Source organism: Cucumis sativus, chromosome 1 (genome assembly GCF_000004075.3).
Source record: "Cucumis sativus cultivar 9930 chromosome 1, Cucumber_9930_V3, whole genome shotgun sequence".
NCBI classification, from domain to species: domain Eukaryota; kingdom Viridiplantae; phylum Streptophyta; class Magnoliopsida; order Cucurbitales; family Cucurbitaceae; genus Cucumis; species Cucumis sativus.
The window spans coordinates 30765467-30792522 of record NC_026655.2 but is presented as its reverse complement, the minus strand read 5'-3'; the positions used below and the strand labels follow the sequence as shown (position 1 = coordinate 30792522).

Sequence of the window (27056 nt, the reverse complement as noted above, 5' to 3'; positions counted from 1 at the left end):
CCCTTATCTTAGCCATAATTGGCAGAGAATTCATTTTGAGAAATTAAATTCAGACTTGAATTACATCAAGAAATAACACAACCTTTCCAACAGGAGTCAGCGGCCACTATCTTTGATCAATTATAACCCTTTCTTTCGGTATTTGATTTTCCTTTAGGCATTACTTCTTTGTTATGGGTTTTAGCTTGGTTGGATATGATGATGGTGCTCTGAGGGTGTCAACCTAGTTCAGATGCCTAGGTGCATCCCCTGATCCATGGCTACATGCTCATTGTATAATTCTCTTGTACTATGAGCTTTTGTCTCATTATTATTATATTAATATTAATAAAGAGGTTTTTTCCTTTTCAAAAAAAAAAAACACCCATATATATATAAACGCTCCCCTTAAGTTGGAGAAAATATGTCAATCATGTCTAGCTTGTTGCACATATAGCTTATTCTTGCTCCATTTACAACTTTGGTAAGATCTCCCATTTGTTCTTCAGTCTTCACGTTATATTGTGGACACCAACCCTTGTATTTTATCATGAATAACGTGACAATCCACCTCAATATGTTTAGTCCATTCATGAAACATTAGGGTAGATGCAATGTGGAGTGCAACTTAATTATCACACCATAATTTAGCTAGCACAGTAACACTAAAGCCCATCTCAAATAACAGTTGGTGTATCCGCACTATTTTGCACATAGATTGTGCCATAGTTCTATATATTGTCTCAGCACTCAGCACTCTAACGAGAAACTACATTCTGTTTTTTACTCTTTCACGATACCAAGTTTCCTCCTACAAAAGCAATATTCAGAAGTCGATCTCGTACTTTCTCAAGATCTAGCCTAATTAGCATCAGAAAAACATTCAACTCTCGTATGTCAATGATATTTATATAAGATCCCACATTTAGGTGCAACTTTTAGATAACATAGAGTTTGTTCTATTGCAACCCATGATCCACTATAAGAGAAGACATAAACTGACTTACAACATTTACAGAATGAGCAATGCCTGATCGTGTTCACTGTTAAATAGTTAAAACTTCCCAATTAATCTTTTATATCTCTTAGGACCTTTAAATAATTATCCTTCTTTCTACCTCTCTCTAACTTTTCTCTCAAAATGTGAGTTCTGTTAAAAGATGTGTAAGTTCACGCTTGATAGAGAGGAGTTCTAGGTCGGAATGGTAGGGAGCAATAGGAAGATCTATATTGAGGAACGTAATGGAAGGAAATGCGGTAAGTTGGACTTGGATTTGGGAACATTGACTTGGGTAGAGGACCGTTTAAACGCAGCTGCGGATGCGAGTTTCTCTATGGGTTCTTGGCAAAGAAAAAAGCTGGATTTTGGCATCATCTTTTTTCAGGTGTTGGAGAATATAGGAAGAAGGTTTACTATCATTTCCCTAGACTCATTTAAGGGAAGAAAAGCAAGGGTTTTCATTTCGGAAGGTAGTAGAGAAAGTGGTTGGCGTTCATTAGCAAGGGAGATTTTGAATATGGGAAGAAGGTTCACTATTATTTGCCTAGACTCATTTAAGGGAAGGAAAGCAAGGGCTTTCATTTAGGAAGGTAGTAGAGAAAGTGGTTGGCGTTCATTAGCAAGGGAGATTTTGGCGCTTCTTCTGGGTCCAGGCATAGCTACTCAAAAGTCTAGTAACGAAATCCAACATCCAAAGGGCTCGACTCGGAAGAGAAAAGAGGGTTCTCAGTTGCTGGTTGCTAATCTAAAGAACAACAGGTTGAACTGTGGTCGACCATATTAAAAAAATTTCCCGATAGTTGAAGAGGAGGTTAAGGTGGCGATAGAGGATATAGACAAGGTTATGGATTTTGTGTTTGTTCGTCTGTGAATGATTATAATTAAGAAATTTAAGGCTTCGACAGATTGGGGACTCTTGAAGTAACTATTTGAGAAGCTTTCGTACATTAGTTGTGGATTCAAGATTTTTTGTGCAAATTTGGTGGTGGGAATTTGTGACACAGTTTTAGAGGTGAAGGATCTTATCTGGCTTGGGTCATCTTTTCAAAGTCAAGATTTATCCTTTCAACCTTGTGATTTTCGTGTGATTGAAGATTAAAGATTGAAAAGGAGAGGAAACATAAATTCTGTGCAGGATGGGTCACAGTGCTTGACGTTCCTCCGTTCTTAGTTTATCGAATCCCCGGCTTCTTGGTGTGGTTGTCTTGCTGAAAACGAAGAATCTTCTTTTAAGTCTAATTGGTTAAAGGAATAAGGAAAATGGTAATGAAGATGAGTTTATTCGGGTGGGTTGCATTGTGAATCACCAGGAGTTCTCCTTTTCAGTGAGATTTTATGTAGGTTGGGGAGAAGAAAAAGAAAATCAAAACAGGTCAGAAAGAGGTACAAACTAAGCAGTACCTTGGTCTTTTAGAATGGGTCTGAAGGGGAATACCGCATATTTCTTTATTTCATGATCCGGTTACAATCTCATTCTTTCTCATCTTAAGCCACTTATCTAATAACGTAATGAATTGATTTCATGATCTGATCGATTTTGCAGCAACAAAAGCAAGAACATCTGCTTAAACTGAAACAAGAATAGATACAATTGAAATAGGATAAGGGAAGTCATGTGACTATTTTGAATTCCAGTAGGCCTGTGGAGGTTTAAGGCCAATAGTGGGCTTAAGAAGGGTATAGGCAAGCCTTTGGGTACTGTTGATTTAGGAGGTGGTAGCGACCTTAAGATTGTCCGTGTTAAAGTAGACGAGTTATTCTTCAAATCATTCTTTGGGTGCTCTCAAGAAATCCTTGTTGTGCAAAGGAAATATTAAAAGTGGGTTGTCGAGGTCTAAAATTGAGTCCCAAGATGAGATTCAAAGGAATTCTATGGGTTCAAGTCCAATCCATCAGCATTTAGGGCTAGAAATTTACCTACTAAGGAAGGTGAAGAGCATCTAGTGGTTTTTTGGAAAAGGAGTTCAGAGCTGGGCCATCGGATTCGGGTTTCGACGCTGGAAATTTCCGTTGGACCCATCGATTGTAAGTTATTCTAATGATGATTTGTTTTTGTCGACTCCAGTTAGAAAGAATTCTCTAGAGGTGGAGTTGGGAGACTTTTTCAAAGATGAGGATGGTCCAAGAGAGTGTTCATTTTTGCCGGTGCCTGTCAAGAAATTTATTGAGCCAATTAAAGTGTACTTGTGAAGAGGGCTTGTCGAAGTTGGAGGTTAGTATCGTGAAGAAGTTGGAATCGTCTCTGGAATGCATTTTTCTTGCAGGTCAGGCAAGTGGGTTTCCTCCCAACTCCTATTTGGTGGACAGCTCGTGCGGCAGGACATATCAGGTAAGTCCTCTTTCTTTGGTTTCTTGTTCTCCAGGGAGTTTGGGAGAGTCTAAGAGAGGAGGTGGTGTCTTTTCTCCTAATTTTGTGTCATCGATAATTGGTAATTGGAGTGGAGGTGTTCGTCAGTTAGGAGTCAAATGTTTTTCCTCTCTTGTCTTTTTGAATCCATATCCTTATTAAGGTTATTCGGATTGTGCCTTACTTCTTGTGCCTCTCAATTCCTTAGGAGAGAGGTGGTCAGTGCTTAATCATATGGTCTAAGCGAGTGTCGGTTCAAGAGGCAGTGGAGGGCCCTTACCAACGACTACTTCGTGGGTATTTTATTAGGCCATCAAACCCTCTCGAAAACATTGGGTGCCTTGCTTGGTGAAGTTAAAAATGATGAGAGGTGGGACATTTTGGTTTCAACGGATATTAAGGGAGTGGAGGCTAAAGAAGGTAAAAATGGTAAGGATGACATTAAGTTGTCTGTGGAGGAGGGAGGTGTTAAGTTGAAACGTAAGGAGGGTAGTGACAATCTGTCTAGGGAATTAAAAAAACTGGACAGTTTGGTGAACTATGGGGGCAAGAAAGCCTAAAAGGAGATAGGGTTGTCGAGTTCGTTATGTTAAAAATTGTTTTATGGAATGTTGGGGGCCTAGAGGGTCAGACTAAAAGAAGGCTTGTGAAGGAGGTGCTTAGACAAGAGAATCCAGACGTTGTTATTTCAATGGAAACAAAAAGAAGTGAGTTTTGCAGCTGGAGGATTGCTAGTATTTGGAAGCGTAGGAGGGTGGAGTGGGAGGTCCTTGAGGCTAAAGGTTTGTCTAGTGGGATTTTGGCATTGTGGAACTTGAGATTGTGTGTTGCCATTGAAGTGGTTCATGGTAGACATTCCATTACTATTGCTTTTCTGGATGGTGATGGTGAAGAGTTATGGATCATAGGAGTTTATGGCCCCCCAAGGATTAGTGGTAGGAATTTGTTTTGGGAGGAGTTGAGAGATCTTCTTGGTCACTGTGGATCGAGATGATGTGTAGTAGGTGATTTTAATGTACTTCGGTCCTTGGACGAAAAAGCTTCAGGAAGGAGAATTCATAGATCTATAAAATGTTTCAACAATTTTATCGAAAATTGTGGGTTATTTGACCTTCCTCTTGTTGGAGGTAAATTTACTTGGGCCAATAGTAGGGCGTCTATGAGAATTGATAGAGTCCTTGTATCGGAAGCTTGGATTGAGAGGTTTTGGAACCCTAAGCAGGTTAGAGGGTCTAGAGTCACTTGGAATCACTGGCCTCTTATGTTGACTAATGGTAGGTTGAATTGCGGTTTGGTTCCTTCCCATTTTGAGAATATGTGGCTTGACCTTTCGTCCTTTAAAGGGAAATAGGGAATATCACTTCTTAGTGGAATGTGCGAACCCAAGGAAGGTGGGAGACTTTTAGAATAATGGAGAAGCTGAGAATTCTTAAAGGTCAACTTAGTGTTTGGAATAAAGAGGTTTTTGGTGATATCCAGTTTAACAAGAAGATCATTGCTAGGATTGACGAGATTTTGGCTAGAGCTCTTGCTAATTGTTTAAGGAAAGTGCTTCGTCAACAATTTCTGATGCTTAGGGGGGTTTTTTGGCTGGAAGGCAGATTCGGACCTAGCTTTGATAGCTAATGAAGCAATTAAGGAGTATAGATCGAAGAATTTGGAGGGTTTTTTGTTAAGACTTGATTAGCCTAATCAGTCGCCTCTTTTTTAGATGGATGTTTTAGTCCTTGTATATGTATTTCTTTGTACTTCTTTTGGTTTTGTTTTGCTTTTGGATATTACTCATTTGCAATGGTTTTTAGCTTGTTTGGATATGATGAGGGTGTTATGGGGGTATCAATAAAAAATTGAGTGAAATCCAACAGAAAATTGAAGCTAAATAGAACCAAAACAAAGATATCTAAATATAAAGCACAACGAAATATCTCTCTCAAAAAGAAAACATTTGAATCTAGAGACTAGCAAGAAGATGCAATGGGCAATCTCGAAGCTATCATGCCAAGTCCGAAACCCAGAAGTGGCTCGAAAAATTCTTTCAAAATATCAACATCAGCAAAGTGGCTTTAGTTGCCCCCCACACGAAGAGAAAAATCTGGAGAGATTAAAGATGGACTTCTTGGGTGCTGCACGTTTGGAGAAATCATTCAAACCCTAGTGTTCCAAGAGACAATCTTCATAAAAGCTGGAAGAAGAAAAGGGATGGCTGCACTTCTAAATTAAGCTAGAATAATTCCACAATCACTGCTAGTTACAACAAATCTTTAGGCAAATCGAGGGAAATTTTATTTTGGGGGGAAGCCTTCAACATTAAACAAAACATTTAGGTCTATTCCTTCAATTTTTTAGTCTAATTTAAGGTCTGGGTTCGGTTGAATCTTCACTACTAACACTGACAGGAGAAAATTTCGAGCTGGGTTTTGAGAGAGGAATCATCTTTTCAGGGGGAGCCTCACATAAAAGATGCCTTTGAATTAGAGATGGTGTACTTAGAAAAATTGAGACACTTTGAAAAAGGATCAACTTTTACTGACCTAATAAATGTTCAGGGACTTGAATTTTAGAGCTGTACACTTCCAGAAGATCCAGGTTATTGGCAGAAACAGAGTGCTGATGGGTTGATACCGAAAAGAGTCTAAAGGGGGAATTTTAAGGTCACAAACCCCATTTAATTCAGATTTTAGAAGGGCAGTCCACACATAATTGAAGGAGGTTTGCTTGCGGATATAATGCTTAAGTATTTTTGGAACATGAGACGACTTGCTACCTTTGGCACTCTTGAAATGGTTGGAAATACCGAATTCTGAAGAAAATTGGCCTTCTGCACTAACAAAAAGTGAAGAATCTGGTTTTGAAATGTTTTTTGCAATAAATCTGCTGAGTTGTCATCCAAATTACTTGGGCAAAGATCGTTTTCCCTCAAAGAGTTATTAAAGTGGGCCTTTTTTCCTTTATTCCCCCCATTTAATGATTCACTGAAGGACTCTTCGACTACCGGAAATTTAAAAGCATAATCATTAAAAGTTGACCCCACTACCTTTTTGCAACAATTGTCTGACTTGGGTTTAGCAAAATTAAAAAATGGGGCCGGTTCAGATGCCCGCACATTCAATTCGTCTTCAACCTGACTGTTGGTCATTGTCTTCTTCTTCGGCGCCGGTGGGATGGTCAGAAAATTCTTCAGAATTTCAAACACTGATTTTGGGATTTTCTATGGAGAGTTGCAAACACTGATTTTGGGATTTTCTGGATTGATCGAAAGAAGGAAGAATCAATATCTTCATCTAGCATAACTTCTCTAACTCTCAAACAATCAAGAGAGTTTTTGAAATCATCTCAAAAGGTAGGGGCTTTGAAGGGATTAGTAGGATTTAGGAATTCAAAATCTCCAAAATGTAGGTAGATATTTCCCCTCTTTAGATCAGTGATTTCAATCGTGAACGACACAAAGGCACATAAGTTCTTCTTAACTTGAATTCGGGCTTCACTAACATTGATTAAATTCAGAGTTTCGGAGGCTATATCTAAGAGACCTCCAAAATGATTCATAATAACCTTAAAGGTACTTATACATCTCTAATCCAAAGAAAGGTTTTTAATTTTGAGCCAGCTGTCATAGACTTTTTGAACAAGTGGCCGGCTGTGTTTGAGGTTATCCCATCTTTCGCATTTGAGGTGAAAATTCCTCAGGCCTTTCATTTTCCTTCCTCATAGATGAGATTTAATATTGACCCTTGGTCAATGCTAATGAGGGCATTCTCATCATATAGATGATTTATAACAATTTTCGTTTGGAAAAGAACTGCCAGCATCTTACGGATCAGTTTCCAGTCGTCTGAGGCAAATAATCTTAATATAATCCATAAATTCTTGAAATTGACCTTCAGAACTTCATGATTCTTAATCAACCAATGCTTCTGTTTTGAAGGGGGAGGATGGACTAGCACTTGAACCTTCCTTTTTTGACTAGGAATCTGGCCAGGTACCTTAAATTTAGACCTTGGAACAGGGGAGTTAGAAAGACTTGAACCGGGTATTGTTTGGTTGGAGATTTTGGATTTAGCAACATAACTTTGTTTTTCCACCGAAGGTTGGAAGGGAGCTTTAGTAGAAATATCTGAGAACCATCTGGAGTAGTCAACTATATCTACATACTTATTCAGCATTTTACAGAATGAAGACTAGCCTCGCAAATTAACTTCTGAGCAGATTCTAAGGGCAATATGACCTGAATAAGCCCAAATGTCGCAGCTAAGTATCCAACCCGTTTTGTCTTGGAACTTGAAGATCTTCAGTCGCCCTCTGTCAAATCCACCATCTTTCTGGAAGAAGCAGTCTATTGGATTATTGAGGAGATCTGAAATGGTATGCAATGTCCATCGGAGTTGAGCTTCGGTGATTGATATGGATTTGTTAGCTTCCACATCTTCAACAAAAAAGTCTTTGTTCTCTTTCCAAACACAATAATGTGATTGATTAACTTTGTAGCTAACAATTTATATGTTGACGGGCTCGTCGGAGAGGCCTAACTAATCTGGGGAGGATGGTAGAGGAGGAGAAAGGAGAGAGGAGAGAGGGGAGAGAACTTACCTTTCCTAACGTGAGAGCTTTATTTTAATTCATTGAGAGACATTCTTAACATCCAATTTATAGAGAGACCAATCAAAGTTAATTGCAACAGACAAAAAAATTTGAATAGAGTTGATTTTAGCAACTGGAGCAAATGTTTCTTGATAATCAACTCCATATACCCTTTAGCAACCAATCTGGCTTTGTACCTTTCAACACTACCATTACCACTACATTTCAACATTTTACCATTACCATTCAACTTTATCCCAGAAAAAGAAGATGGGTTCCGATGTTGGTTCACCTATTAATGTGAGTATCGAAGATTTAGTTGCCGCCGAGGAAGGTTTAGTTCAAGATTCCCCGGAGCCTTTAGGCAATCAGGGAGGAGATTTAAATGCTCTGTTTTATGAGGAACAGTTTTTGTCTTCAGATACGGAAGAACTTTCCAATAGAACAGCATTGCCCCATTCCGAAATTCCAGCTCATCTAAGATCCATTGTGAAAGAATGTTCAGGATTTTGCAAGACATTTGCTTCCTTGAAGATTTGCTCATGATCCCTCTCAGGCGTTAGAAAATCAAACTTTTTTCCTTCCGCAGCTTACGAAGTTGAAAGTTTGTCTTAGTTCTATTTTGTTTTTGAATTGTTATTATCCTGTTGTAATTATTGGTTGTGGCCTGCTTATTTAGTGTGGTTCTCTTTTATTTTGTTCAACTTTGGGGTGGTTGCTCTTGTATCTGATTATTGGAGTCATTGTTGGGTTCTTGTTGTTCCGTTGTTGTCTTGTTGTAATCATTCTCTTATTTTTGTTATATCAATGAAAAACTCTGTTTCATTTTCAAAAAAGATATGTTAACCTTTCTTGTAAATGGAAAGTGAACCTTCCTCATTAACAGTATTGGATATCAAAGTTTATTTTATGTGTTAATCAAAACATATACTTGTTTGTGGTGTCCAGTATATATGGTGATATTGTTAGATACCTAGATTAATATAGGGTAGGGGTATAAAGGTTATTAGATTTGTTGGTAGTTAGTTGGTTACAAATAGGAAGTTGAGGAGGGAAGAAAGGCATGAAGTATTTTGGTGAAGATATTGGGCTGCAACATTCCTTGAAAGAAAGGAAGGGTAGAGGGTTAGAGTTCTATTGATATGTCTTGAGTTCCTTTGATTACTTTGTATTTCTTAGTTTGGTATCAATAAATTCGAACACATTCTGGTGTTCCAACAGATATTTGACAGTTCCTTCGTGTATTATATTTAACGTACTGGCTTTTAACATGTTTCCAATAAGCATGCACACCATAATCTTGTAAGCATTAGTTTTACCATTTTAATATGAACTAATTAAATGAAGTCTATTCTCTAGTGGACAAGGGAGACAAAGTTTCCACATGCTGTTTGGGCAGCTGGTCGTGGTCTTATTGCCCTTCTATTACCGAATTTTGATGTCGTGGATAATTTGTGGCTTGAGCCATTGTCTTGGCAGGTTAGACATTTTCCTACCCAAAAGCTTGAACAAGTTCTTCTGCATAAAAAGTTTTGGTTTTCAGTGGTAATAAAGAGATATGTGGTATTCTGCTTGTATGGTTACATCAGCCATACATTTTTGGGTAAAACGCCTCTGTCTTATATTGTAATACAATTATTGCTTCTTATTATTTTTCGGTTACAATGATTAATAAATGTATCGATAATCAAAAAAATTTCATAAACAGGGATAACAATAAGATATTCCCCACCTGAAATTTACCATACCAACTAATATGTAACAAAGAAGTATTTTTCAACCTACTGGTATAGGATGACCTCATATGGTCTACAGTTCATTTGATCGTGTGAACAATTGTTTTTATAAAAATTGTATCAACTTAAAGTTTTTTATACTACTTGCGTAGAATATTTATAGAATATAAAATACGTGGGAGAAGAAGATGGTGATTATTATTATACTTTTTTGAGGACAGAAAGGAAAAATTGAAAGCCTGTGGAAGATCGCTTGTCTAGAATACATTAGACAAAAGTAATAGTAAATTTCAAAGAGAGGGAAAGCACTGATTGCTTTCTGGTTGGAAGTTCAAAGCATGTTATGGCTACCATCCGGCTAGAATATTAAAATATTCGATAAACTTGGCATGATATGGTGTTTGAGATCTACTTTCTCATTAGTTTACTTTCAATCAATTGGCTCGTGCACTTACAGTTATTAATATTACAAAAGAAAAAAGAAAAGAACTCTAGGCAAATATGCACTATCTTGGAGAATTGTGTTTGAGCTTTGAAGACACCATGGTGATTTTATTGTGTTTGAACTTGTGCCTCTTTTGTAGGGTATTGGATGTACAAAGATCAGTAAGCGAAGAGACAAAGGATCCATTAATGGGAATTCAGAATCAAGATCGTACCTAGAAAAGAAGCTTGTTTTTTGCTTTGGTTCATATATAGCAGCTAAAATGCTGCTTCCTTTTGGAGAAGAAAATTTCCTATCTTCGTATGAGTTAAAGCAGGCACAAGAGGTTAGTTTCAGAGAGCTCTCTTGGAATATTTGTCAGTCATCTTATAAGCTACCTAATTTTTGTTCATAACACACTGTACTAAATCTCTTCTGTGGTAGATTGCAACAAGAATGGTGCTTCAGTATGGCTGGGGACCAGATGATAGTCCAGCAATTTACAGCCGAAACAATGCAGTATATTTCTTTCTTTCACATCCAAAACTTATTGTGTGATTCTTCTATTATTGTTGAATAGATAAAGTTCCCTCCACGAAGTGTTTCAGATATTGGATCTGTCAATTACAATGACCGCACGTGTTGAATATTAGGTTTATGGCATCTTATGATCAGTAGTGGCAGGGAGCGGGACTTCTTAGATTTTAACTTAAGAACTCATCAACTTCTAGTTCTATTATTGATGTAGAAGGGAGAAGACTCAATGCAAACTTTCTTGATATAAAATCTGATAACTTTAAAAGCAAATAATCAATTCAACCATAAGCATAATATCCCAAACAATTGGTAATGTTCAACCCAACTTGCCTAATCGGCAATAACCTTTATCATGCTAAATGACCAAAGAACGTTAAAGGAGAATCCTTTTTTCGTATTAATATCTTTTTTTGAATTCATCAATTATGGGTATTGAATCATTGACCTTGTGGTAATTTGATCCTTATTCATTGAACTATACTCGAAGTAACTCTTATCCATACTATACATCTTTCAAAGTTTCAAAATCACATTCATTTGTGTTATATGTCATTTTTTTTTTTTTTTGAAAAGGAGACGGTGTCTTTAACAATATAATAATAATGAGACAAAAGTTCATAGTACAAGAGAATTATACAATGAACATAGGTAACCATGGATCAGGAGGTGCACCTGAGCATCTCAACTAGGTTGACACCCCCATAGCACCCTCATCATATCCAAACAAGCTAAAAACCAAAATAAAGGAGTAATTTCCAAAGGCAAATCAAAACAAAACCAAAAGAAGTATAAAGAAACACAAATAAAAAGCTATAGGAGACATCCATCAACTCGCGCTGAGACAAACTTGAGATCCTTGGAGAAGGAACACCACGAGAAGGCTAAGAGATGACGACTCCATCGAGGTCTTATGTGGAGAAGCTTGCCTGGTAAAAAAACTCTAGGACCTTCCCAAACACAATTCGTGATCAAAATCCATTTTCCAAATTAGATTAACAAATTGACATAGACTTCGGTAATCTCATAGAATTTTCCAGCTTTAATACAAAGGAATGAATGAATGAAAAAAAAAAAATTCCAACAGGAGCCGACGGCCACTAACATTGGTTGATTATAACCCCTTCTTTCCAGTGAGACTAAAGCCCCTTAAGAATCTGAAGCTCACTCACTACTTCAACCTTCGGGTTTTCTTGAAACTGGAAACCTCGCAAACTACTTTCTGCTATACATCTAATCAACTTCTTCTTTCACATGGCATACTGTCTGCTGAAAATCGGCTTACCACACAAAATTACCTCCAAAAGATCAAGGCTCCAAAATAAACTCTGGTAAAGAAATAAGTTCCAGCCAAATACACAATCACTCTATGATCATACAGACCATAATCATTAGGTATCCAGAAATCTTTATACAGATGGTTCATAATCATCAAATTACAATAGAACTCCATAAGGATTTGAAGAGTTTGGATCAAAACTGCAATTTTTGGTACTCGTAGCAAGACCATAACCTCCTGTCAGCTTAATTTGCTTCCTAACTACCAATTTTTCAATTTTATTTTTTATTTTTTATTTTATATTAATCAACTCCTAGCTCCCTTTTATTCCAAAAGTACTTTCGAAGCACTATCACATTCAAGACTACTTTCAATGCTGAAGATAAAGTTGAAAGAACTCAAAGGAAAGAAATATCGCAAGCTTCAATGATGTCATGCAAGTGCTGTGGGATTTCTTCTCTGAATTTCTGGAGAGAAGGTTGTTCTTCTTCTACACCTTCCTCCACAAACAATTCGCGGACATCGCTGATTATGTTCTCCAAAATCTCAGAATCCTCAACCTCTTCTCCTTCTTTAATCTCTTCCAATTCCTCACTACTGACACTTGGGGCTGATTCAACATCTGAGTCTTGATCTTCAAGACTGCTATTTTCCTCTGGATTAGCAATCCCATATTGCACCTTACTTGTATTTTGCTCACACTTTTCTAGAGAGTTAAATGTACCTCGCCTGTTATTGCAACCAGTAGCTTGGACTAGAGAGCTGGAAACTTCCAAAAGATCTGGATTTGCTTCAGTGAAAGAAGACTTGAAAGAATGATGACCCTGATAATACTTCTCTTGAGCCTTGAATGAACAAGCTCCAAGAGTCTCGGAATTGAAAAGAACAGTCCAAACATTGTTGAAGGAGGTCTTTTTCCTTATAAAATGCTTCAAGTAGAACTTTGGGGGGCAAGAAACCTTTGTAGCTATGTTAAACCGAGCTGACAAGGGAGGAGAAGAACTTATTTCTTTGTCGACTGACTTGCTGGCGTTGCTGTTATCAATAGGAAAAATACAGCTGCTTTTTTTTAATTTTATTTTTAGAGATAGGTGACCTTTGCTCTCCATTTTTTGACTTTTCACATGCCTTATTTTCAAAATTAGAAGACGTTGGAAGGAGCCTTTGATAACACAGCTGTCTTCTGCACGCTTTTCTTTCTTCTTTAATAACAACTTCTCATTTTCTGGCAGAGTAAATGTAGCTCCCATCTGAACTTTATTACTTTTATCATTGGCCTTCGTGGAGATTAAATTCTTTCTGGCACTCTTAATCATAGAAACATTATTATTATCTATATTCCTATAGATAAGTGACTGCTGGTCTCCTACAAGTGATTTTTCAAAAGGAATAAAATTAAAGGAGTTTCCTTTGGCGGGAAGGCCGAGTTTCTCCTGATTGGTGGTTCTGATTTTGAACGGCTCTTGGAATTCTCAGACTTCCGATTGTCGTCTGCCCACTGTTTACTAACGGAACTAACATTAGCCGGATGTTGAAGGGAAGAATTCCCAGAATCCGACTATGCATTGCAGTTACGGAGAGATGGTATTGATCTCTGTTGAAGATGTTTGAACAACCTTTCAGACAACTCATAAGGGTTCCTTTGCGTGCTTGGGATGGAGTTCGAATGAAGGAGATAGTCAAACTTGGAGCTAAATGAACCTTCCTCAAAGCCTTCGTCCTTCACAACTTGGCTTAATCTAACAATATCTAAAGGATTAGAAAAATCGTGAGTAAATAAATCACCTTGAAATTTGCTGGGTGGATTGGATACAGAGATATCCCCAAAATTAAAAAAATGTTTCCTCTTCTTTCATCAGAAATCTCAATGGTTTCCGGAATGAAACCACACAGATTTTCCTTCACTTGAATCTTGGCTTCTGAGACATTAATGAAGTTGATAGTTTCAGCTGCAATATTTTCTAGACCTCCAAAATGAGCTCCAATCACTTCAAAAGTTTTATTACACCAATAATCAAGAGGTAGATTATTTATTGAGATCCACCCTCCATAGCCTTTCGAATATAACGGGCTTCCATGGATCAGATTGTTCCACTTTTCAAACTTTAAATGAAAGACACCAAAAGATTGCCATTTGCCTCGATTTTCAATGAACTCCTTCAAAGGACCACGATCCAATTCAATCAAAGCATTGTCTGCAAATAATGGGTTGATGATAACTTTTGAGTCGAAAAAGAGTTCTAATGCCTCATTAATTTTTACCCGACTATCAAATTCAAAAAGTTTTGAAACAACCCAAAGATTATCAAAATCGGCTTTGAAGACTACCGGATTTTTAATCACCCAATATTTGCTTGTACTTTGTTTTGTGGTATGGAAGAAAGAGGTTTTGGGTGACTCTTTTGATTTTGCTATCTCTGCATAGCTTCCTTTCGTATTTCTGTTCGGTTGCTTCATAAAGGAGTTGAACATGGATTGGGTGGAGAACCAGAAATTGTAGTCGTGGATGTTCTTGAAGTCTCCCAACATTTTTCCGAAACTTTTCCACCCTTGTTTATCTTCGCTAATGGGGATATAAATGATCTCCCTCCAGAACGAGGCCATGCAATGCATCTCAGAACCCACCCACTTTTGGATCTGAATTTAGAAGCTTCAACCCTTCCACACTCAACTTTTTCTTTCTTATAGAAATAATCTTCTGTAGATTTCTTATTCAAATCTTTCACCGTTTCGATGAACCAACTAAGTTGAAGGATTGATAAAGACAGAAATATTAGCTTCAACATCTTCAATGTGAAAAGCTTTATCTTCATGCCAGATACAGAAAAATAGGTTTTCGATTTTGCAGCTTTTTAGTTCCATCTTTGAGAAAGTAAGAATGGTAGCTAGGGTAATGTCCAAGAACAAGGCAATGACTAGCAGTGTCTACCGGATAAGGTAATCGACCGGCAAAAAATTGAAGGGAAGGAGGAGGAGAAAGAAAGTAGGAGAGAGGGAAGAGAGAAAGGGAGAGAGAACTTACCTTTTTTTATTTTTAGTTATCATTGTGTTATGTCATATTGCCACTGTTCTCTTCAAAAGTTCACTCTATTTTTGTTTTTTTAATCTTTTCAACGGGCTTCTCATTGTTATTTATTATCTGCTCAACCGTCTTTATGTGGCTCTCATTTAGTGATGTCATACACCTTTGATGATGACATAGGTTTCTTTTTTGAGTATGGGTGATAACTGTGAATATGAAGTGGCAGCTAAAGTTGAGAAGGTATATTTTCAATTGTACTTCAAATTTACAAATAATTGACTGAGTTAATCTTATTTGATTCCTACATGGGGACTTAATTGGCTTAGGATTATTTAATTAACCACGCTCACTTTGCTTTTCTAGATTTATGATTTAGCATATTCTAGAGCGAAGGAAATGTTGGGGAAGAACCGTCAAGTTCTTGAAAAGTTTGTTGAAGAATTACTAGAGTTTGAAATTCTTACTGGGAAGGTAACCCTTCAATCTTCTAATAATTATTTGAATCCTATTTTATATTTTCTTTGAATTGGGTTCTTGATCTATTAGATTCCATTCCTATTAAGTGCCCAATAGATTGTTTAAGATATTCACATAATTGAAGAAAAAACATGAGTATAACCATCGGTTGTTCTTTGAGAAATTCTGGGTTTGTTTTAGCTCTCTGAATGATAAATTTTCTTCACACTGTTCAGTGCTAGGGATAACATTTAAATTCCCGATTGAAAACATATTTTTACGGTTCTTATAAAGCATAAATAACTTTAAGGTTACAAACATAAGAAGTCTTGTGGCAGGTTCATGCCATAATTAAATTGATGCAAATCAACACTCTTGACTGTTGGGTGATAAATTGAGATGCTATTCATGTCATGTGAGTGAGTTCATTGGCTATCTGAATTATGCTAGATCCAACTTCAGGAGATTGTTTTTTTTTTTTTTATCTATCTATTAATTTCATTCGAGTTTACACGGAGTGAAACCTGTATTATAATTTATCTTTTTGGTTTCAATCTGGATAAAAAAATTGTTCATTTGCTTTTCAGCTGAAAATGGTTCTGAATGACGCTGATGACATTTGATTGCAATTACACTAATGAGTAGCCTTCCTCTTGGCAGGTTTTGGAGAGATTAATTGAAACCAATGGAGGAATTAGGGAGAAAGAACCATTTTTTCTTTCCGAATACTACGATAGAGAGGTATATTATATGTTGTTTTCAGTCTATTTATGATTTTAATTCCTTTTCTTCTCGGTGCATTGTTATTCAAACTAGATTTACGTTTTTAGGATTTAGTGCTCCTCTGCTTGCAAATTCACAACTCTATAATGGTTGATCCTTCTGCTTTTGAATTATCTTTAAGTGACTTGTTTGCTTGCATTTGTAATAGGGCACCTTGATATGTATGATTGTTGCTGCTAAAACGTTGATTGCTGAGTGTCAACACTTAAATAATGTAATCCACGTGATTTATGGTATCAAACACCAGAAACATTGTTCAATACAACATTAAATTCGAAGCAAGTGATATTGTTAATTTTTAATGGCTGCTATTTATGGGGTTCTTTTAAAAAAAAATTAATTTTAATAATAATAATAATTTTTTAACTTCACTTGAAATTTAGGAGTTTAACGTTGATTTGGGTTTCTAAGCAAATGAACATAGGCCAATGCAATTATTGAGCAACATAATTGAAAAAGGCTTAAAAGAATTTATCAATATTCTGTAGTACTTGGATGAAGAATATTATTGTTATAAAAGATAAAGGTAGGGTTCTCTCCCCTCTCTCCTCTCTCCCCTCTCCTCCTTCCCCTCCGGCAGCCAACTCCTCCGTCCACCACCAACTCTCTCAGAATGGAGGTTTTCAGCTGCAAGAGCAACCATTCTCATTACTGCATTTGGAAGGAAAAGGACTGCTTCATCATTGAAGACATGCACGCCCACAGGACCCTATCCCTTTCCGATGACCAAATTTGATGGCTCTAGGAAGCCATTGTCGAACTCCTCAACTTTCCAGCTGACCGTTTCTTTAAAAAGCACGTAGACATTGATAGAGGCCGGCTTAAAGTCTCTAAGTTCCAAGCAAACTCTGGAAGAATTCTCAGCTTCAAGAGAAGCTCTATATTCTCTTATCGTTTCCCAATTTTTTTGGAGGCCGGTGCTATATTATGAGGCCTTACCCCTTTTTCGTTTTTGCAATAGTTGGCTGCTCTCCAGTGAATGTAATCATTTAATTGAATCCACTGTGTGCAACTTCATTCATCAAGGCTGGGGTGGTTGTATCCTACATGAACAGTGGAGGAAGGTTAAGCAGGCTGTCAAAGCTTGGCATTCTTCCACGCAAGCTAAAATGAAAGAAAATGAGAAGCTTCTTTTATCCGAGCTGGAGTTTTTGGATGCTACAGCAGATTCTGTTGGATTAAATGAGGTAGAAGTGTGTATCTGATCTGCAATAAAGGCAGAAATCCTATCCATTTATCAGTTTGAAGAACGCAACCTCATTCAGAAAAGCAAACTTAAGTCGCTGTCTGTTGGGGATGAAAAAACACTAGGTTTTACCACCGCTTTCTGAATGCAAAAAGAAGAAGAAAATCTTATCTCAGAAATGAAAAATGATCAAGGGGCGGTTATTAATTCCTCACATGAAGTTGAACGACTTATATTGGATTTTTTTAGAACCTCTATACAAAAATCCCTGGAGTTAGATTCATCCCTCATATTAATGATTGGCCTTGTGTAACTCCAGCTCAAAATGCAGCCCTTATCTCTCAGTTTATGATGGAGGAATTATTCTCGGCAGTGAAAGCACTTGGTAGAAATAAAGCTCTGGGTTTGGATGGTTTTACATCAGAATTTCTTATCAAACATTGGGTCGTTTTCAAGGACTCCTTCAAGTCCTTGTTGGATGATTTTCACGAGATGGAAGGCTAAACACTTGCGTTCAAAAAAAATTCATATGCCTTGTTCAGAAAAAAGATAACGCTTTAGTTATGAAGGACTTTCACCCAATTAGTCTCACAACCCTTTATTACAAGGTGATTGCAAAAATTCTTGCAGAAAGATTAGAATTAGTAATGGACTCCATCATCAGCTCCTTCCAAAGTGCTTGGAAGACAGATTCTTGATCTTATCTTGATTGCTAATGAGGTATTGGAGGATTACAGAGCCAAAAAGAAAAAGGGTTGGATCTTGAAACTAGTCCTTGAAAAAGCTTTTGACCTAGTTGATTGGGGATTTTTAGAAAAGGTTCTGATTCTGAAAAAATTCTGCCCCAAATGGACAGCATGGATGATGGGCTGTTTGTCGAATCCTAAATTCTTCATCTTCATCAATGGTAGGCCAAGGGGCCACATAACTGCTTCAAGAGGTATTCGTCAAGGGACCCCCTTTCGCCCTTCCTTTTTCTCCTTGTAAGTAAGGTTTTAGCAGCCATCATCAACAAGCTTCACCTCAGTGGTTAGTATGAGTGCTTCCTTGTGGGTAAGGATTTGATACACCTCCCCTTGCTGCAATTTGCTGATGATACTCTTTTCTTTTGTAAATTTGATGATCAAATGCTTCTCAAGCTTAAGGAAGCTATTAGACCCTTCGAATGGTGTTCGGGGCAGAAAGTTAATTGGGAAAAATCAACTCTTAGTGGAGTTAATATACCCGAGGACATCCTACTGCAAACCGCTAACCGTATTGGCTACAAGGCAGAGAATTTACCTATTATATACGTAGGTCTTCCTTTAGGTGGCTATCCTCAGCGTCAAGAGTTATGGCAATTGGTGATTGATCGTATTCATAAGAAATTAGATGGAAGTGCTTTAACATCTCTAGAGGAGGAAGGAAAATTTTGTGCAATGCAATCTTGGCAAGCCTCCGAACTTATTATCTATACTTCCCTCAAAATGTGGCAGTCTCCTTGGAAAAAATCACAAGAAATTTCTTTTGGAAAGGTTATTCCGGTAGCAAGCTTAATCATCTTGTCAATTGGAATTTGGTTTCTCTCCCCTTAAAGGGTGGGGGTCTCAAAAACTCATAGTTTTGCCTTGCTAGCAAAATGGGCTAGAGATTTGCTATGGAAGGTTTTGCCTATTGGAGCACAATTATTTGTAGAGATGTTAGAGCACAAGAAGACTCTATTCTTCGATCCATATTGATCAATAGTATGGAACCTCAAATTGGCAAGCCGTTATTGTTTGCTGCAACAGCCAAGGATATTTGGGACACAGCCCAGACACTTTACTCAAAACGTCAGAATGCCTCTCGTCTATACACGCTGAGAAAGCAAGTTCATGAATGCAAGCAAGGAACCATGGATGTCACATCCTTTTTCAATAAGCTTTCTCTTATATGGCAAGAAATGGACCTATGCAGAGAACTAGTCTGGCGTGATCCCACTGATGGTGTACAGTACTCGAGAATTGAAGAGAATGACAGGATTTATGACTTTCTTGCTGGTCTTAATCCTAAGTTTGATGTAGTTCGAGGGCGTATACTAGGTCAAAGACCGATTCCCTCCCTGATGGAAGTTTGCTCTGAAATCCGCCTCGAGGAAGATCGCACAAGTGCTATGAATATTTCCGCAACCCCTACTATTGACTCTGCTGCTTTTAGTGCAAGATCTTCTAACAGTAGCAGTGACAAGCATAATGGAAAACCAATTCCTGTCTGCGAGCATTGCAAAAAACAATGGCATACCAAAGAACAATGTTGGAAGTTACATGGTCGTCCCCCAGGAAGTAAGAAACGCCCTTCCAACGACAAACAGAACACAGGGCGGGCGTATGTGAGTGAGTCTGCTGAACCTCCTCAACAATCCGATCCACACAAAAACCAAACTGATCTCAGTCTTGCCACTTTAGGTGCCATTGTCCAATCAGGTATACCTCATTCCTTCGGTCTTGTTAGTATTGATGGGAAGAACCCCTGGATTCTGGATTCTGGTGCCACAGATCATTTGACTGGGTCCTCTGAACATTTTGTATCTTACATTCCTTGTGCTGGGAACGAGACAATTAGAATTGCAGATGGCTCCTTGGCCCCCGTTGCTGGAAAGGGGAAGATTTCTCCTTGTGCAGGGCTCTCCTTACATAATGTTTTGCATGTGCCCAAACTATCTTATAATTTGCTTTCGATAAGCAAGATCACTCATGAGTTAAACTGCAAAGCAATATTCTTACCTGATTCTGTCTCTTTTCAGGACTTGAGCTCGGGGAGGATGATTGGCACTGCCCGGCATAGTAGGGGACTCTACCTCCTTGATGACGATACCTCTTCTAGTAGCATTCCTAGGACTAGCCTCTTATCTTCCTATTTCACTACTTCTGAACAAGATTGTATGTTGTGGCATTTTCGTTTAGGCCACCCTAATTTTCAATATATGAAACATTTATTTCCACATCTCTTCTCTAAAGTTGAGATGACTACCTTATCTTGTGATGTGTGTATTCAGGCCAAACAACATCGAGTCTCTTTTCCCTCACAACCATACAAACCAACCCAACCCTTCACTCTTGTTCATAGTGATGTCTGGGGACCATCCAAGATAACAACCTCATCTGGAAAACGGTGGTTCGTAACCTTCATTGATGATCATACCCGTCTTACCTGGGTCTACCTTATCACTGATAAATCTGAGGTTTCCTCTATGTTTCAAAATTTCTATCACACCATTGAAACACAATTCCATCAAAAAATTGCTATTCTTCGGAGTGATAATGGTCGGGAATTCCAAAACCATAACCTTAGTGAATTTCTTGCTTCCAAGGGGATTGTTCATCAAAACTCGTGCGCCTACACTCCTCAACAAAATGGAGTGGCCGAGCGAAAAAACCGTCACCTTCTGGAAGTAGCCCGTTCCCTTATGCTTTCTACTTCCCTTCCTTCATACTTGTGGGGAGATGCTATTCTTACAGCAGCTCATTTAATCAATAGAATGCCTTCTCGTATTCTTCATTTTCAAACTCCCTTAGATTGTCTTAAGGAGTCCTACCCATCGACTCGTCATGTTTCTGAGGTTCCTCTTCGTGTGTTTGGGTGTACCGCTTATGTCCATAATTTTGGCCCTAATCAAACCAAATTTACCCCTCGGGCTCAGGCATGTGTGTTTGTTGGGTATCCCCCTCACCAGCGTGGTTATAAATGTTTTCACCCACCATCCAGAAAATACTTTGTCACTATGGATGTTACTTTCTGTGAGGATCGACCCTACTTTCCCGTTAGCCATCTTCAGGGGGAGAGTGTGAGTGAAGAGTCTAACAACACCTTTGAATTCATCGAACCCACTCCTAGTGTTGTGTCTAACATCATTCCTCATTCCATAGTCCTACCCACAAACCAAGTCCCCTGGAAAACGTACTACAGGAGGAATCACAAAAAGGAAGTCGGTTCCCCTACTAGTCAGCCGCCGGCTCCAGTCCAAGACTCTGAACCTCCTCGAGATCAAGGTATGGAAAACCCTACTGAACCCTGTACTAAGAATATGATAAGTGAGAATGACAGGTCTAATGTTGCTGTTCTTGAAAACGTGGAAGAAAAGGACAGTGGTGATGAGATTGAGGTCAGAATAGAAACCCGTAATAATGAAGCGGAACAGGGTCATACAGGAAAATCAGATGAGTATGATTCCTCTCTTGACATTCCCATTGCTCTGAGAAAAGGCACCAGGTCTTGTACTAAACACCCCATTTGCAATTATGTTTCCTACAATAGTCTCTCTCCTCAGTTCAGAGCTTTTACAGCAAGCCTTGACTCTACCATAATACCAAAAGATATCTACACTGCTTTAAAGTATCCTGAATGGAAGAATGCTGTCATGGAAGAGATGAAAGCTCTTGAAAAGAATAGTACTTGGGACATTTGTACTCTACCTAAGGGACACAAAACTGTGGGATGCAAATGGGTGTTCTCTCTCAAATACAAAGCTGATGGTACTCTTGACAGACACAAGGCAAGGTTAGTTGCGAAGGGATTTACTCAAACCTATGGTATTGACTATTCAGAAACTTTTTCTCCAGTTGCTAAGTTGAATACTATTAGAGTTCTGCTATCTGTTGCTGTGAACAAAGATTGGCCTTTATATCAGCTGGATGTTAAGAATGCCTTTTTGAATGGAGACCTCGTAGAGGAAGTCTACATGAGCCCTCCGCCTGGATTTGAAGCCCAGTTTGGTCAGCATGTGTGTAAACTCCAGAAATCTATATATGGTCTGAAACAGTCTCCCAGAGCATGGTTTGACAGATTCACTACCTTTGTCAAGTCCCAAGGGTACAGGCAGGGACACTCTGATCATACTTTATTTACAAAGGTTTCCAAAACAGGAAAGATTGCTGTTCTAATAGTTTATGTGGATGACATTGTTTTGACTGGAGATGATCAGGCAGAAATCAGTCAACTAAAGCAGAGAATGGGCGATGAGTTTGAAATCAAGGATTTGGGAAATTTGAAATATTTCCTTGGAATGGAGGTGGCCAGATCTAAAGAAGGTATCTCCGTATCTCAAAGAAAATACATCCTTGATTTGTTAACTGAGACAGGTATGTTAGGATGTCGTCCCACTGACACTCCTATTGAATTCAACTGCAAACTAGGAAACTCTGATGATCAAGTTCCAGTTGATAAAGAACAGTATCAACGCCTCGTGGGTAAATTAATTTACTTATCTCATACTCGTCCTGATATTTCCTTTGCTGTGAGTGTTGTCAGCCAGTTTATGCAGACCCCTAATGAGGAACACATGAAAGCTGTCAACAGAATCTTGAGATACTTAAAATCAACACCTGGTAAAGGGCTGATGTTTAGAAAAACAGACAGAAAGACCGTTGAGGCATACACTGACTCGGATTGGGCAGGATCTGTTGTTGACAGAAAATCTACCTCTGGTTATTGTACCTTTGTTTGGGGCAATCTTGTAACTTGGAGGAGTAAGAAGCAAAGTGTTGTGGCCAGGAGCAGCGCTGAGGCTGAATATAGAGCTATGAGTTTAGGAATATGTGAGGAAATTTGGCTTCAGAAAGTTTTGACAGATCTTCATCAGGAATGTGAGACACCATTGAAGCTTTTCTGTGATAATAAAGCCGCTATTAGTATTGCTAACAACCCTGTTCAACATGATAGAACTAAACATGTTGAGATTGATCGACATTTTATCAAAGAAAAACTTGACAGTGGGAGCATATGCATTCCGTACATCCCTTCGAGTCAACAGGTTGCTGATGTTCTTACCAAAGGGCTTCTCAGACCAAACTTCGACTTCTGCGTTAGCAAGTTGGGCCTCATTGATATTTACGTCCCAACTTGAGGGGGAGTGTTGGAATTCTTTCCTTTTTTTCTAGGCTTTTTCCTTGTTAGAATCCTAGAATAATTATGGAAAGATTATGGGAATGTATTCCTTATTTTCCTAAATCTTTTCCTTTTTTATTCCATTGTGTACTCTATTTATTCTCCCTTGTACCTATTGCTTTATTCATTAGAAAATAATAACAACACAAACAATCGTGGTTTTTCTCCCGGTACTCGGGTTTCCACGTAAATTGGTGTGAACTCTTTGTCTCTCTTTTCAATAGTAGCATCCATAGTAAAAAGCCTTTTGATTGTTTCACATTGGAAAAGTCCGAAAATAATTTAAGGAGCCCATGAATTAGCATCTCAAAGGTATGGAGTTCGGTGGAATCTCTAGCATTAACTAAACTTGGTAATGACAGTAGAACAAGTTTTTGGTCAGACATTTGGGTTGGAACCTCACCTCTCAAAGGCCTTTTTTCCCTACTTAACAGAATAGCCTTACTTCCCAAGGCTCAGTTGCCGATCATTGGGATTTTGCTACCCTCTCTTGGTCCCTACCATTTAGAAGTTTTAAAGATGCTGAAATTGTCGAATTTGAATCATTACTCTCCCTTCTCTTAGGTGAACAAGTTCTTGATTTAGAAGATCACAAGGTTTGGTCTATTGACCCCATGGCTGTTTTATGGTTAAATCTCTCTCGGTCCATTTGCATTCAGTTTGCCCAATGGATAATCATTTATTTAAAACCTTATCGAAGTCCTCCAGCCCGGAGAGTTAATATTCTGCTTTGGGTGATGATTTTTGGGTCCCTCAACAATGCTGATGTACTTCAAAAGAAGGCCCCCAACAAGTGCTTTCTTCCCTAAGTTTGCCTCCTCTGTTTCAAAGCTAATGAGACATCAGCTCATCTGTTCTTATTTTGCCCTTTCTCTTTTTTCTGGAACAGATTTTTCTCCATCTTCAACATTGTTTAGGTTTTTTATGGCCCTCATCACTCCTTGATTCTCCATCTTCTAGAGGGTCCTCTGCTCCAAGAATCCAAGACTATGGTTAAATTTGCTAAAAGCTATCCTCTTCGAAATTGTGGTTTGAAGGAAATCAGAGGATATTCCATGACAGAGAAAAGTCGTTATGAAAAGTCCTCTCTGCATAAAGAAGTGCAGCAGCTTGGGTTTTCTTAAACAAGGAGTTCGAGGCTTACTCTATTCAAGATATTTATCTCAACTGGGCAGCTTTCCTCTCCCAACCAGCCTCTTAATTTTCGTCCAGCATTGTTTCCAACCTCATTTTTGTATCTCTCAGCAGCTGTAGTTTTTGTTTCTATTTTTACATCATCTTTTTAGTCTTCTTTCCTAGTCTCGGCCTATGTTGTTTTTCTGGACTTTCATAGTTTGTACTTTCTAATTTTATTTTCTTTGCTTTGTACATGCTTAGATATGGGATGTGATGTTTTGGTACTAAGAGGGTGTCAACCTAGTTGAGATGTCTTGGTGCACCTTCTAATCCCCTAGGGCTTTCTTATCTTCTAGGGCTTTTTGCTTTGTGCTTCTTTATTATTCTCAATGTATATAACTCTTGTACTTTGAGATTTTATCATTAATAAAGAGTTTGGTCTCCTTTCCAAAAAAATAGTACTTGGATGAACTGGACATGAACAAAATCCATCAGTTAGGGCTACCAATCCAATTGTAGCCAACACTGAGAAATCTGCAGCCAAGGGTACTCTGGTTTGGACCAGTCCTAGGTTATTTGATCTCATACAAATTTTTTCTAGGAAGCACATTGCTGAGGACAAACATGTTGATTCAAGATGGGTTTGCATCATGTACCATCATGATCCAATTGAATTTGTGTGGGTTTGTTGTAATCGTCTTTAATTTTGAAAGAAGCTTCAAGATGTTGCACATGTTAAGGTCTGGGGGATAGGGACAATGTATGGATTGGACAACAAGGTGCTGAATTTGGGCTGTTTGGCCCAGGATTTTTTATTTGGGTGAAGCCAGGGCCAATGTTGATATCCAAAATGGGTTTGCATCATGTACCATCACGCGTGCCCTCCTATTGGCTGCTGGACTATCTTATCTTTAGTCTTATCAATCCTCCTATTCTTCATCTCTTCGTCTCCTCGCTCACTGAAAATCTGGTGGCTGTCATAGGGAATAAAAAAATCTTTTTCATGTATCTTTACGTTGTATCAATCTCATAAAAATGCCGCATAGTTTAGAAATATTGTCATATAGTGAGTTGATTGAGAATACTATTCCTGCTCAAATTATCGTGTTTCTTTTCCTTCTCCATCACCTATTGATTGATTTGTTCTTGCATAAGCCACAAGAGACTTTTAAGAGAGAGCAATCTACTGACTTTATTGTGTACATGCACATTTCTTTGACATTAAAGGTTGCAAGTATTCTTATCATGGTGGTTGGAAGTATGCAGTTTTCTTTGATGTTGTGGCTTTTGATTAAAATGTTCTAAGTTTCTTGTGGTGTCCGCCAAAACTTCGTACGTTTGAATTATTCATCAGATATACTAAAATATTTTCCTTTGGTTGCAGCCATTGACTGGTGGATTTCTTGAAAGTGCAAACTCATCGAGAACTGCTCTTTCAAGTCCAGGAGAAAAATGAGTGCGATTTGGAACTAAACCATATATTACAAAAAGGGTGAATATGGGTTGCTCATATTTTTCATTGCCATTTTTCATCCTATAATTAATTCAAGTAGGGATGAGATGTAATCTAGATGTGCTGTGGCCAGAGGTGAGATGTAATTGGTGTACAGAACAAGGTTTTTGTGTGGGAAGAGGCACCATTTTTGCTTGGCCACAGGATTTTGTAACGCTTCTTGAACTCAAATATCTACAATGATGTTTTGAAATATCAAAGGAATAATTTATGAATGAAAAGTTAATCTTTTTACCACCCATTTCTTATATTTCTAAAGGTTCAGTGAGACCGATCTTTGATTTGTGAGGACAACCCTCCTTAACTACGTAGGGACTTAATTTCCCACAGAACAACACTGCTTCCGAAGTGGAATAAAGTCAATGCGCAGAAGAGAAATCGTGCATACGAATTGCAATCTCTTGGCCCTTTACTGTCAGAAGATTTCATCCAAACCACCCGTTACGAAATTGATGTCCATGCAATTTGGCATCACCGTTAAAACACTTAAACCATCAATTAACTCAAAAATTTTAAAGCTAGCAAGTGAATAAATTTAATTATATATTACTAACACTGAAACTTCTAGGTTTGAAATACATGTAAAAAGCGTAATAAATAAAAATTAATATTAAATAGGTAGAAAAACATTGTATGTAGAACTTTCTAAATCAACTTGCTCTCCTACTTGATTAATTTATCATTTACCCAAAAAATTAAGCACGATTAAAGTAAATTTAATTATATATCTCTAACAAATATTACATACATTTTTTATTTTGTTTTTTTCAATATGGGGTAGAAGATTCAAATATTTCACATTGTGGTTGATATATATTTCAAGGAAAAGGATCAAGATTTGATTAAATGAATCAAAGTTGGTCTTCTTCCAAGGAAAAAAGAAGATTATTTGAAAATTGCATTATGCATAGGCAATAATGTAAGTCGCAGTTTGAAATTTGAACCGTTTGAAAGCAAATGTTCATGTTGAGAGTTATTTTCTAATTCAATTCAAACCATTCTTATTTTCCTTAAATTGATGGAATAAGTTGGTCTAATTCAATTCAAACCATTCTTATTTTCCAATCACATTATTATAAGTTTAATTTCCTTTACAATCTAATATAGTGACCTAATAGGCTCAAATATCATGTGCTCCAACGATTCTATATTAACCAGTTAAACCATTTAACTTTATTATTAACCAACATTTCTTAACTAAT

General features: G+C 37.8%; 1 protein-coding gene across 1 annotated transcript in view; it reads left to right on the top strand.

Annotated features, from left to right (window-relative positions):
* The window catches only part of LOC101207174 (probable inactive ATP-dependent zinc metalloprotease FTSHI 5, chloroplastic), a 73535-nt gene extending 47440 nt beyond the window's left edge, over nt 1-26095 (top strand). Inside the window, exons 13-19 of the mRNA XM_004142539.3 lie at nt 9264-9383; nt 10225-10410; nt 10509-10583; nt 15080-15139; nt 15263-15370; nt 16016-16096; nt 25726-26095. Coding sequence (XP_004142587.1) covers nt 9264-9383; nt 10225-10410; nt 10509-10583; nt 15080-15139; nt 15263-15370; nt 16016-16096; nt 25726-25797 — 702 coding nt within the window. The 3' untranslated portion in view covers nt 25798-26095. The remainder of the gene's footprint in view (nt 1-9263; nt 9384-10224; nt 10411-10508; nt 10584-15079; nt 15140-15262; nt 15371-16015; nt 16097-25725) is intronic.
* Nucleotides 26096-27056: the final 961 nt, after the last annotated feature.